The 14,744-nt window shown below is 35.2% G+C and overlaps 1 protein-coding gene across 6 annotated transcripts in view; it reads left to right on the forward strand.

The window, feature by feature from the left end:
* LOC111052909 (catenin delta-2) overlaps positions 1-6,686 on the forward strand; it is a gene marked incomplete at its 3' end in the record, with an annotated part of 143,475 nt that extends 136,789 nt beyond the window's left edge. For all 6 annotated transcript variants that reach the window (XM_039442891.1, XM_039442894.1, XM_039442895.1 and 3 more), the window contains 2 exon segments: positions 4,258-4,396; positions 6,479-6,686. In XM_039442891.1, the coding sequence (XP_039298825.1) occupies positions 4,258-4,396; positions 6,479-6,686 (347 nt within the window).
* Positions 6,687-14,744: the final 8,058 nt, after the last annotated feature.

Consider the following 14,744-nt stretch of genomic DNA (forward strand, 5'->3'; position numbering starts at 1 on the left):
TTTATCTTCTAAACTCAGGAGTCTATCAAGTTCTCGACTTATTTGAGTCCAGGAATTTAACACAGTAAACATGAGGGAAATTCACAATATTTTGCTGTTGTATTGTTGGCATTATAGCAAAACGGGAACAGCTGATTGAAGCGGGATTATTCAAATGAGCATGCTCTCCAAACTACTTTGTAAAAAAAAACTAAAAATACGTTTCAATTTCTTTGTAAGCCTATTCAAAGCAAAACCTTTGAAAGGTGAATGAATAAACATTTCATTTTACGTTATGCTATTATTGATCATTGATCCTAACCAGTGATTTTCGAATAAACATTTCATTAGGCTATTGAGTTTGAAAACTTATTGTTTAAAAAAAACTGGAATAATAATTTATTATTGTTATATTATTATTATTAATATGTTGAATATGACATTGATTAATAACATTCAGATTGGAATATAAATTCCAAGGCAATCCTTGTATTATTTTGCTTGAACATTTTTAGGTTATGTCACAGTTGTAAAATGAGGTTAGTTTTTTACGCATAATTCTGATACAATTTTATTCCAAAATGAACTTGCAAACTTTAAATTATGAATTTAGATGGACTAATCCAAATAATTTAGGTATTCCATGACATCTATTTGGCTTTTTATCTACTCCAAAACAATAACTGAATTGTGTTTGCTCAGTTAAGTCTAGAACTTGAATTTAAACCCTACCCCAGTCGAGGGTTTAAAATCACGCTGTTTCAAGTCCTGGACTTGACGATTTTTGATAAATCCTTGACTCGGAAAGAGGCGAGAATCTAATTCAAGTCCTGGACTTATAAGCCCTTTGCTCTGAAAGCGAAATTATAAACTTTAGGGTCTAACGTGATCTCTAAACTCCAGAGTCTATTTAAGTCCTCAACTACGTTAACGCTCTGACTCGGAAAGCTAATTTTCTGACTCCAGAGTTTAAAGCCAGTTAAAGTCCAGAACTTAGCTAAATCCCGAGCTCGGAAACCGACCCTTAGTGAAAACTAACTCCGTACTCATGACATCTGACGTCCTTTCAAGCACAGGGCTGTAAGCAACCAAAGCTGTTGCTTTGTGCAATGGTTTGTTGATTGTGCAATGGTCTGTTCCGGACAGGCCTTCTCTCAATAGCTTGGTCACCATCAAGTAAATATTTGAACAAATTCTTGAAGCAAGCCAATGAATTGCATTGGATCAGGTGGTATGACGCAAATATTTTAGGATCTTCCAATGCTTGCAATCTGGTTGGCAGCTTTAGAAGATCGTAGAATCTTTACATTCTAAATCAGTTGAAAAATCAGGTGCTATAGTGAGGTCTACGTTTTAATGGCAGTCGAGAACAGCGTTCCCGATTCTCTGCCTTTCCCCACTACCTTCTATAGAAGATATGAGTATATCTGATGTAATATTGTTATTTATGATGTAGGTCATGCTGTAAATTAATACGAGAAGTAATTAGAACTAAACTTGAATTTATCGACATCACAATTTGTGCTCCATACTCTGGAGACCTGACCTAAAGACAAGCAGAGCTTAATCAGCTGTAAAGTAATAACGATGCAGTAGTCTAAGGGTACAACCACACTGAAAGCGGAACGTGGCGTGGCGTTGAGGAGCGTCGTTAACAATATCATGTTAAGTAATAGGCTGCAACACACTGGAAGCGTCTACTCGCAGAGCGGAGCGGAGCGTGGCGTCAAACTTTGGAACAAGCTGGCTTGTTTTTTGGAGCGTCAATGTGCGGGTGCCAGTCTGGTCTACTCTTGTACATAATAATGCATTTGTTCTACTACATTTTCCCACCATCTAGTACACTAGTATATTAATTTAATGTTTGGCCAAATTCCCCTGTCATGTGTATTATTTGATAATTCAAAAGAGAACATTCATGTATTGCACTTTGAAATCAAAAGTAAGGCTATTCCAATCCATTTCATTCATATTCCTATGAAATATGGTTTTCCTTAGTGTTATTTATTTATTTATTTACAATGAAAATGACACTTATGTAATAACATTGGTAGATCAAATAATAAGGTAGTCCTTGTGCTATTTTTCTTCCAAATTTATAGGTGACAAAGTCCAAGGTAAGGTTAGAATTTCACGTGCACAATTTTTATAAAATTTCATTCCAAAATAAACATGAAAATTATAAATTTTGAATTTAGATGGCTTGAATTGAAAAATTAATCAGAAATATTCCACGAATAATATATTAACGAATAATACTGAGTTATTTAAAAAAGTTGGAACCATTGAACAAACTCAAACTTTTAAACTTTGTAATAATTTTTAATTACAATCTTTCTTCATCAGATATTGGATTCCTCCAATTAGTGTCTTGTTTTTTCAAATCAGACTTCACTCTCGTCAAAATATAATCAATGAAGTTGATATTCGCTTGTACTCAAAAAATCGGGACTCATGCTCTCTTAACACATTAAACAGATGGTAATATTCAACAAATAGTCGACGATTAAAGTTAATTTCATTAACCCACTCTGTCCTAGCAGGCTTAGCTTATATCCAATACTTCAAGTAATTATTCTCACAAAGTAATGTCCCTGCAAACATAGACAACGCCATTCTCTAGGCCCTTGACGCTTGACGCTCAGACGCTTCCTGTGTGTATCATGAACGCTCTGACCACGCCACTCCACGCTCCACTCTAGAGGTGCGTACAGATATACGCGCCGCGAACATGAGCAATTCACTTTTAATCAGCTGACTATATCTGTATTTTTACAGAAACGGTAAGATACAGATATAAAAAGCTTGGCATCAGCTGATTAAAAGTGAATTGCTCATGTTCGCGGGCGTAAATCTGTACGCACATTAGAACGCCACGCCACGCTCCGCTTTCAGTGTGGTTGTACCCTAATAGAGAGCCCAACTGTTCATCAACTTTCACCAAAAATTTTATTAAGTATGGCGAATAGTTAGTTGTACATTGTCTTGAGTAAATTGTTTATTGATTCTTTCCAGTGTGATAGACATTTTAAAGAACATTATTTTGCTTCAGGTAAATATGCAATGCGTCCCCATTGGAGTCGATAACACGCTGATACCGGATTTTCAAATCCCTGAACGCTCCCTGGAAGTCGGCAACATCTATGCTGTCTACAGCCCTCGTCGTAGCACGTTGAACGTTTTCCAGAGTCCTGAACCGCGTCCCCTTAAGTTGTCTCTTGATCTTGCGGAACAAAAATAAGTCCGTTGGTGCCATATCCGGGCTGTAAGGAGGATGTGGCAATGTTACCCTCGACTGTTTGGCCAAGTGCTCGGTGACGAGCAGTCAGGTGTGCGACGGAGTATTGTCGTGATGGAGGATCCACGTATCGGCAATCCCCGGACGGACTCTATGAACCCGGGTGGTTAGTCGACGGAGCACCTCTCTGTAGTACTGGCCCTTTATAGTTTGGCCGGGTGGCACAAAATCTTTGTGAACGGCCACTACTACAGAGAGGTTCTCCGTCGACTAACCGCCCGGGTTCATCGAATCCGTCCGGGGATTACCGATGCGTGGATCCTCCATCACGACAATGTTCCGTCGCACTCCAGGACGGATACATCCAGCCACGACGAGGGCTCTAGACAGCATAGAGGTTGCCGACTTCCAGGGAGCGTTCAGGGATTGGAAAATCCGGTATCAGCGTGTTATCGACTCTAATGGGGACTACTTTGAAGATTCCTAAAAATTATTTTACATATTTTGCCAATAAAAAATTCGCTGAGTTCAATCCGGTTACTTATTATAGAGACCCTGTATATCTGATGTGATATTGTTTTTTATGATGTAGGTCATGCTGTAAATTAATACGAGAAGTAATTAGAACTAAACTTGAATTTATGGACATCACAATCTGTGCTCCATACTCTGGAGACCTGACCTAAAGACAAGCAGAGCTGAATCAGCTGTAAAGTAATAACGATGCAGTAGTCTAATAGAGAGCTCAACTGCTCATTAACTTTCTGGATTGTCAGTTTAGTGTAACGATAATCATTCCTGACCGGCAATTAGGAGGTACCCGGGCTGACAATTAATTTTTGAATAGTAGCGCTCATCGAGTATCCATCTAGCTGTTTATTTTGTTGTCAATATTTGCATTAGCAGAAGTCTTCGGGGTGAATTACAGCATTTAATTTAAATTTTCGTTTGAAATTAATTATAAATTTTGTTATTAAATTATTAAATTTTGATTTTTTCCAGTGTGATAGACATTTATAAAGAACATTATTTTGTTTCAGGTAAATATGCAATGCGAGACCTTGTTCAAAAGCTGCCATCTGGTAACGTACAGCATGACCAAGGTACCTCTGATGACACCATAGCAGCTGTTTTGGCCACATTGAATGAAGTGATCAAGAAGAATGCCGAATTTTCTAGGTAAAGAACACTGATTTTTGTTTTGCTAATTGATCAATTAGACATTACATAGCCATCACATTTCACAATCATATTATCACACATAACATAAAATAAATAAATGTTCATTTTCCAAAAAAAAACCTAAAACTACAACATAGTTTACATTAGTTACACTTTACATAGCCATCACATTTCACAATCATATTATCACACATAACATAAAATAAATAAATGTTCATTTTCCAAAAAAAAACTAAAACTACAACATCAATTACACGAAATATTAGATAAATTACAATTACATACAATAGTTAGTTACAAAAATTCGTATGATGTGTCCTCTACTTGTTAAGTGTTTTCTGTGTGGAAATTGACCTACTCCACTATGGCGTACCATGTTATAGAGTAGGTTTTGTTTGTTTTTTGTGCGTATTATTAATTAGTGTTTAGTAAGTCATTAGGTGGTTAGTTGCTGTTTGAAATAATGTTTTCCTTTGCTCATCAACCAATTGTGTACTATTGTTTTGAACTTTCTAGGATGATTAATCTGTGTAAAGTTTACAGGAAGTAGATTATATAATTTTGGTGCTAAATGATTGAAATGTCTCTGGTATAGTACCTTCTTTGCAACACTGGTGATGAGAAGATTCCTGTATCTGGTGTTGTGGTTTCTGGTTTGAAATGTTGTTGGGTTCTTGTGTAATCTGCATAGTATCTCCTTGGAGTAAAGCTGTCTTGGATCCATCACGTCAAACTCATTGAATAGCTGGTATTATTATTTATTTCACATATCAAATATACAGTCGAACCTCTGTATAGCGAAGTCGATTATCCCGAGAAAAAATTCGCTGCAGAGAAGTATTCGTTATTGAGAGGTTGCTCTCTCAAGAAAACTGCCACGATCTTATGAATCTTGTTATATATTATCACGGCGGTAAATAAATTAGTATGGTACCTACATAAAACATATCATAGCGAACTTATGTAGGGTACTATTAGGCCAATATTAATATGTAAATTTGAAAATTCATGCAGTTTAAAATAAAAAAAACATGTTTTTTTTGAATATTTATAGAATGTAATAAGTAAGTGAACTCACCAATTTATTCCCAGAAAGCTTGATTTGTACTATTAGTAGAGTTTAATCAAAGTACATACTCAGTAGCAATATTTTTAAACTTCATTCACCAAAGTTATTTTGCTACTTTTTACACTACTATCAGATTGAACGCTAAATACGGTACTTTTGTCAATAACTTCACTATAAATACTATAATAACTCAACTTTACTATTTTTTAATGTTTTATTTGAAAAAGTGAGTAATTCTCGGTTGAATTTTGCATTTGGATAAAACATCATGTTTAATAAACGACTCATTTCTATTCAAACAGTCGAACAAGTCGAATGTTGTCTGGTACATTTTTCAGTTTTAATCCTTGCCTAATCATTTTGAAAGCTTCTAGAATTTCTTGATCTGACGGATTCTTCTCCTCAGGTTTGCCATCATCATCATAGTCAGTTCAATGAATTGAAATGTGTGACAAGAGCAAGAATGGGAAAGTCCAGTCGTTCACCTGCCTGGTCTACAAATGACAAGCTCTTGGAATTCAATTTCCAGTAACTTGCATTCAATTTCCAACATGTGTTTCAACCTCTATTGACTGTCTACCACCCTATCTTCTTCCTACCTGAATTGTCATCATTTTTAGTCTATTGACCTTTCTGCTGAAACAACAATTCCTTGAAAATGACCGTCTGCTTCCTATACACACTACATTTTGTATATTGAAGTCAAGAGAAAACTTTGTTGTTGAGAGGTCCGAAATTCGTTACATAGAGGTAAATAAGCAGCCAAAACTCTAAAATGTCATGGGACCAGGTAAAAATTCGTTGTGTAGAGGATTTCATTAAGTGGAGGTTCGTTATAGAGAGGTTCGACTGTATTTTCTTTGGTTTTTTTTATTATGTTTGTGAAATAAATGAATCGATTGACTTGATAATTCTGTTATTGTGTTGTAAGAACAATATTGGTTTTGTTGTTGATGTGGTGTATGTTGTTCTAAACTGATGTAAACAATAAGATGCTATTTGTATTGCAGGTCTCTGCTTGAATCTGGTGGCGTGGAGCGTCTGATGAACATAACCAGACAACGGCAGAAGTATACGCCAAGGGTGTTGAAATTCGGAGGCCAAGTTCTGTTCACCATGTGGCAGCACCAGGAACTGCGAGAGGTGTACAAAAAGCACGGCTGGAAGGAACAGGACTTTGTTACTAAAACGGTGGCAGCTAGGAATGCAGGACCTCACGCGCTAATTATTATTCATTATATATTATAACCAAGGGCAACGAGGACTTTAGGATTTTAGGATTAAGTTTTTATCAATAATAAAATTACACAGAAAAACATTTGATGCATTTAAGGCAATTTTACCCATAATTACTCACTTTTCATATTCAATGGTAACTGTAGGAAAAACTTAATGTGAAATACGTGCGCAAAGTTCCTCTGCTGCACTCAAGAAACCATTCCGCCCTCGCCTACGGCTCGGGCGTAAACGTTTCTTTCGGTGCAGCAAACTGGCACTTTGCGCACTAGTTGCACAAATAACTATTACTCTCAAAGTAATTTGTGAGTTGTATTTTGACGCATTTTGTAATTATTTTTGATACCGTGCAAAGTATGGAAATTGGCCTGAAATTTGAGGTAACATTTTCTTGTCCAGACTTAAATATACTTAAGTAAACGTTTCTTTCGGTGCAGCAAACTGTCACTTTGCGCACTAGTTGCACAAATAACTATAAAAATGTATGAATTCAGGGCTACTTTCTTGTGTTTATAAAATAGAATTATAGTACCCTTTAGAATTAATAATAGTATATTTCGCACCTACGGCCGAAAATGAGACTTTTCCGGCTCGAAATCGGTCTTCAAGTCCGAGGCCGTAGGCCGAGGACTAGAAAAGATTGAGAGCCGGAAAAACATTTTTGCCCATGGTGAGAACGTTATTTTTCGCCACACAGAAAAATAAACAATTTAAATATGAGAATAATCGTTTATTAGGCACTTTCGAAAGCAAAACAGGAAGGTCATAGCTCTAGCAAATCTGAGGTAATCTGAATGTTAGGAAATTGTCCAAGTATTTTTATTTTTTATTCTGATTTGTCTAAATAACCTAAAAGATTATGTTCAATTATGTAAGAGGTTGAGTTTATACTTTTTATTCTTCCAAATGACAATAAGATGATATTATTATAAATGTTTTGATTCTTGAATAATAAACACAAATAATGAAGTTTTTTGATCAGCTGTTTTAGCACACTTGAAATTTGGCCAATCTGAATGTCAACGTCAACAATGCTTGTTGTCATTGACTTCGGAAGTTTAAGTTAGAAGTTCTATCCTACTCTGAAAATCGAATTTGAATAGTTTATAATATATATCGTATCTGTATTTTATTCATCCAAATAAAATGATAGTATCTTATTGCAGAATACTTATTCAATTCTAGAAGCATAAACTGATTCCGTTTCATAAACCATTTTGTACACACGTTCACATCAAATCAGAATCAGCTGACTTCAAGGTTATTTTACAGCCCTAGGGCCGTAAAACTTTTACCGGCCTGGTCAGAAAACAATCATTTTCGGCCTCCATATGACGCACGAAAACCAGCTCATTACATCCAAGTGGGGCGAAATAGTATATTTCGCACCTAGGGTCGAAAATGTACGTTTTCCGGCTCGAGATCGCGGTTTTCAAGTTCGAGACGAAGTCGAGAACTTGAAGCGTTCGAGAGCCGGAGAAACATTTTTGCCCGTGTTGCGAACGCTATTTTTCGCCACACCAAAAAAAAACTTCCCAATATAGAAGATATTGGAAAATAAACAAAATTCAAACAGCGTATTTTGATAGTTTGAATCTTGGTTATGACAACTTTCACTGTCAATTAATTTCAATATTACTAATTAATAATTTACAATAGTGACAATATTTTTATACTATTAATATTTCGAATAATGTTTGAATTTTTATAGCTCGCACTTTGCGCCTGGTGCAATATCTCATGGATAGATGGATGAATAGAATTTTCATTACTATTTTGAAATAATGTGATTAAAAAATTAATATAATTGCATATTTCACAGTTTTGTCTCAAAATATATCTAAAAAATTGATTGAAATTTAAATTACGGTAACTAATAAAAAAATAGCTAAAAAAGTCGAAATTCATCGACAAAAAAAATATCATTGACCGAGGTTCGAACCTAGATCATGTTTGTAATGAGCTTTGATGTATTACGCCTTTACGCTCTCGGCCATTGGGTAATGTTGATCGTAGAGGCCTGTAAGTCAGGTAACGTATGTAGGCTACTATAATATAGTGTAGGCTATAGCGGCAAACTTGAAGCCGGTTTGCCGGCATTTTCACAACAAAATATTGCTCTGAAAATAGTTAAATCATAGAGAAAACATTCGAAGATTCAATCTTGAGTGGGCCTAATGTTTTCTCTATATGGTTTGATATTGAAGAAAAATTATCTAAAAGTTTTAATAATGAATTACGGAAAAATTACTAGGTATTTTTCAGTCAAGGCTGTTTCACCAGTAGGCTTACCTTAAACTTTAGATCTCTGCTGTATTTTCCTATTATTATTGTTGATTGTATTGCATTAAGAAGTGGAATTCGATAATAAAAAAGAAACAATTATTACTCTACCTCACTTTTAAATATTGATACAATTATTGTACTTTGATTTCAAATTCGATTCTTCACTTTTAAATACTTGCGATACGTACCTTTCTGACAATGGACAATGTAGCCAACATTATATGTTGAGGCTATGGAGATATCATCGTATTCTATTGTTTGATATCAAAAACACAATAATAAATATTAAATTATGAAACAGTAATTTATAAAATATATTATAGACATGATACCGCGATTCACGATACATAATTATATAGATTATTACAGTCGTTATGAGATTATCTCTATGATTTTTGTGAGATCGGACACGATCAGCTGTTATTCAAGGTCATTTTACAGCCCTAGGGCCGTAAAGTTTTACCGGCCTGGTCGGAAAACAATCGTTTTCGGCCTCCATATGACGCACGAAAACCAGCTCATTACATCCAAGTGGGGCGAAAAATAATAAACAGGCACGGAACTGTTGGTGTTCGAATGCAGTGTATACAGATTATAAATAAATTAATTGGTAATTAGCTTAGAGAATTAGCTTGATTCAGTTTCTTTTATTTTATAAAATATTTAACATTCTTGTTTTATTATTTTGACGATGTTGTAATCACCGAAACTGGTAGTTACGTTACAATTTGTATTCTTGTTTTATTATTTTATTAATTTTAAAGGGTACTATAATTCTTTTTTATAAGTAAAATATTACATAAGATATTCCATGGTATAAGGCGTTTAATGTTCTAAATTTCACTGTTAACTCAAGCTGATAGTCCTTGCAGTTATTTTCCATGGAGCACCATTCAGAGACCATCTGGTGCTTCTAACTTCCAGCCAGTCAGTTTTTTTTCTATATTATAGGTAGTAGCATAAAAAATTGAACATATCCCATGGTATAGAGCTCTTATGTTCTAAGTTTCACTGTTAACTCAAACTGATAGTCCTATTAGCTCTATTTCGTGAAGTTAAGGAGAAAATTATGACGGTTTATAGCATGTTAGCTTTTAGGCTTTTAATGAGTGTGAAGAGGAGAATAGACAGCTTCCTTTGCAGAGATGAAGTGCACAGTTATAATACAAGAAACAGATCTGAAATTGATGTTGCATATTCTCGGTTGGGGAAGATTTTAAAAAGTCCCAAACACATTTCGCTTAAGCTTTTTAATGTGCTGCCATGCTCGGCGAGGGTTTTTCAGTTCAAATCTGAACTGGAGAAAATTCTTCTGCAAAACCCTCTATATTCTCTTGATGACTTCTTCCAAGTGAGAATGGAAAACTTTTTCAAACTTTAATTTCCAAACTCCGTTCAAGTCTAGAATGACCCTATTGAGCTTATCAATTTTTATTTTTTCCACAAGGCTGACCATGACTTTTGCCTGTGTATGTATATATGAAATCACTACATTTTACACTTGTACATATTTATGTACACGTTATTTTATTGTAATTGTATGACTGACCAAATTATTATAATTTTTATTATAATTAGTATTATATTGTATTATTGACGTTTCCAATTGCCATTTTTTATGTGCTCAAAGATATAAAAACACATTCTTATTCTTGCTATGTGAAGCAGGTTATACTGAATACAGCTGTTATTTCAGAAATATCTGAGTTTCTTTTCAAGTTTTTATAATTTTCAATAATTTAATACAGTATTTTCCAGTTATCAGTGATGGTTTAGTGAAATATTTTTATTTATTGTATTTTTTCTTTAGGGCTACTTTTAATATAAATATAAATAAAAATCTTAGTACCCTTTGAAATATTTTATCACAACATGTTTCGGACATTGATGCCATTTTCAAATGAAAATGAAAGAGATTTGTATTTATATTTATTTTTTTATTTAATTTGGTTTTCAACTCATCTAAAGGGTAAAAGAAAGGAGACGGGGCCGTGCTACCTGTGCTCTGGGCTATTGTTCCAAAAAGGTGCATCCTCTAACTCTCGACTAGCATACTTTATTGTCCTCTGATTCCGCTACATCACCCTCATTAGTGGCCCCGTGTGCTTTCCTGAAGGCAATTCTATCTGGTAGCACCAACTTATCTATTACTTTGCGTCTTACATCTGTTACTTGTATTTTCTGCAATTATTGAATGTAAATCAGTGATCAAGTGCTTGTAATTATTGTATTATTCAAAATTGTTCATTAAATTTGATGAAACTCAACTTCCTCACAAGCTGTATACTGACTAACTTGAGTTAAATACGATTCGATACTTATTGATCGTACGATTTTTTGGCGTCCTTTCAAATTCTATTAGATTGAACACAACTTGGCAAACATTTGATGTGTATCATGTGTATGTGTTTGTCAAGTCCCATTCAATCTCGTGGAATTTATAAAGACGTCCAACAAATGTACGTTCAAAAATCGATGTGGGCTTTACACACCACGTACGTTTGACTAAATTTGTACTTATCATCGATAGTAATGTGTATGTTCATCCAATCACTGCATGCTACCACTGGTCTACAGCTGAAAGTGCCTTCAAGTAACCACACTGGTCCACCAATATATTGCTCGGAGTGGAAACCTAACAATAGACCACGAAAATGTCGAAATTTATTAACAATGGGTGACCACTGAAGGGTCTCTAGAACTTCTACCTGTCCATCCATTGTTTTCGGCGGCCCCGTCTCATTTCTTCAACCTCATCTAAATTCTAAATTCCAAGTTTATATATATTTTGGACTCGAAATTGGAAAAACTTATGAAACATAACCTATTTTTGGACAATATCTATCCAAATTTGGGAAAAGAACAGTTTTGGGCTTTAAGACTGTTGTTCCTTTTCCAATCTTTCATAATTGAGAATGATGTTCTATCTATAAATGTGTAAATAAATAAATACTGTGTCGTTTGAGAAATTATAACATAAGAAGATATCTCATGGTATAGGGCGTTTATATTCTAAAGTTAACTTGAGCTGTTAGTCCTAATAGTTCTTTTTCGTGAAGGTATGTGACGCTGGTAATCTCTCGAACTGTGCCGTTTGATAAAATATAACTTAAAAAGATATCCATGGTATAGGGCTTTAAGTTCCAAATTTCACTGTTAACTCAAGCTGATAGTCCTAATAGTTATTTTTCGTGAAGCTATGTGACGCTGGTAATCTCTCATACTGTGCCGTTTGATGAAATATAAGATAAGAACATATCCCATGGTATTGGGGCGTTTATGTTCCAAATTTCATTGTTAACTCAAACTGATAGACAGACGTAGTTATATTTCGTACATCTATGTGACGCTGGTAATCTCTCATACTGTGCCATTTGATGAAATATAACATAAGAACATATCCCATGGTATAGGGCGTTTATGTTCTGAATTTCACTGTTAACTCAAACTGATAGACAGACGTAGTTATATTTCGTACATCTATGTGACGCTGGTAATCTCTCATACTGTGCCGTTTGATGAAATATAACATAAGAACATATCCCATGGTATAGGGCGTTTATGTTCTGAATTTCACTGTTAAATCAAGCCGATAGTCTTCTTCTTCCATGGCTCTACAGCCCAAATCGAGCCCTGGCCTCCTCAATACTGCGCCTCCATCCATCACGATCTCTTGCCTTCATCTCCAATTCCTGATGCGAAGAAGTTCTGCAGCATCCTTTGAGATGCCATCCACCCATCTCAGTCTTGGCTTTCCCACCGGTCTTCTGCCTCCCGGTTGTCGCATATATATTTTTGTGGGAGACCGAGTGTCTGGCATCCGCTCCACATGCCCTGCCCATCTTAAGCGGTTCAGTCTGACATAAATACAGACAGGGGCGGCTCTTTATAGAGTGCAGATAATTCATTGCTGTTTCTTATTCGCCATACACCCTCCATCACATACAGGTCCGTATATTCTACGCAGCATTTTCCTTTCCCAGCGGTCTAGATTTGCTGCAGCCTTGGATGATAATATCCACACTTCACTTCCATAAGTGACCACTGTGCGTATTATTTATTATTATTATTATTATTATTAGCCGTCAAGCTCCCAGATGGAAGACGCTGAGCAAAATTTGGTTCATTTTTTGTTTTTCTTGTTCTTTTTATCAATCCACCAGTTTTTCATTTTCAGTGAGAACTCCGCTTTCCTTGCTTCACTCCATTTTGTTCCCACTCTTGGCACAGTCATCTCTGGTTTAACTTCCCATTTTTCAACCTTTTCTCTGAAACTGTTCCTGTTGTATATTTCATCATTGTTAATGTTAGCAAGTATTAAGTCCTTCTTGACGTTTTTCATCCATGCACCTCCATTACTAAGGGTTGCTACATATGTTACTATTCTTTTTGTAAGTCTGTGATCTGGAAGCCTCATTATGTGACCATAAAATTTAAGGCGCCTTTTCCTGATGTCTGCTTCTATGTTAGAGTATTCTTCAACTTTGGCTGTTTTCTGTAGTCTATAACCATCTTCGGTCTTTCTTGGTCCAAGTATTTTTCTAATTATCTTCCTTTCTTCTTTTTTCAAATTTTCAGTATCTGTTTTTCTGCTAAGTGTTAGGGTCTCGCTGGCATACAACATTGTTGGCTTGATTACTGCGTTATAATGTTTGATTTTGGTATTGATAGACATACATCTCTTATTATAAATATATTGCACTAGCCCTAGGCCTTTACGAGCTTTCTGTATCCTTTCATTTTGTGCATGTTTTTCTGATATAATTTCCCCAAGATATTAAAGTATGGTACCTTCTTAATTGTTCCATATTTTGTTTGTAATTTAGTAACTTCTATATTTGATGTTGTGAAAACAGTTTTTCAAATGATATTTGTAAGCCTACTTGTTCAGCACATTCTTTTAAAATTTCTATTTGTTTTATTGCACTTTCCAATGAATCTGACATTATAGCAAGGTCGTCTGCAAAAGCTAAGTATGGAATTTGAAGATTATTTTTCTTGGTTCCCAGCGAGATTGGCTTCCAGTGGTTCACCTCCTTCAGTTTCTTTTCCCATTCTTCCATTACTCTATCAAGAACTATGTTGAAGAGCAGTGGTGATAATCCATCACCTTGCCTAACACCAGTCTTTATCTCAAAAGGCTTCGAAAGTTCTCCCATAAATTTTATTTTTGATGTTGTGTTTGTCAATGTTTGTTCTATGATTTTTCGAGTTTTCTGATCCAGGCCTTTCTCTTCAAGAATTTTAAATAGTGTTGGTCTGTGGATTATTATTATTTATTATTTATTTATTTATTTATTTATCCATGGAGACAACCAGACTTGAAAACAGGAGTAACTCTTGCAATCTTCCATTTTGAAGGAAATCTACCTGACCTTATAGCCAAGTTAAAAATGAATTTTAATGGCTCTAAAAGGACTGCAACACAGGGACAGTTTTTCAGGGATTATAGTTTTATATATTCTGAACTTTATGTTCCTGTGGACGCTTCTTGACTTGAATATCTGCAGCATAGAGAAGTATGTTTTGTTTCCTGCATTGAACCGATAGTCTTGGTAGTTCTAATTCCACCGTCAACTCAAGCTGATAGTCTTAGTAGTTCTTTTCTGTTAAGCTATGTGGCGCTGGTAATCTCTCATACTGTGCCGTTCTTACACTATCACTCCGCCAAAACAAATATTAATAATGGACAGTAGTCGACAGTAATCGGTTTGAGTTGACATAAAATCGGCTTAAAATTTGGAACATGAACGA

Source organism: Nilaparvata lugens, chromosome X (genome assembly GCF_014356525.2).
Source record: "Nilaparvata lugens isolate BPH chromosome X, ASM1435652v1, whole genome shotgun sequence".
In the NCBI taxonomy this organism is placed as follows: Eukaryota; Metazoa; Arthropoda; class Insecta; order Hemiptera; family Delphacidae; genus Nilaparvata; species Nilaparvata lugens.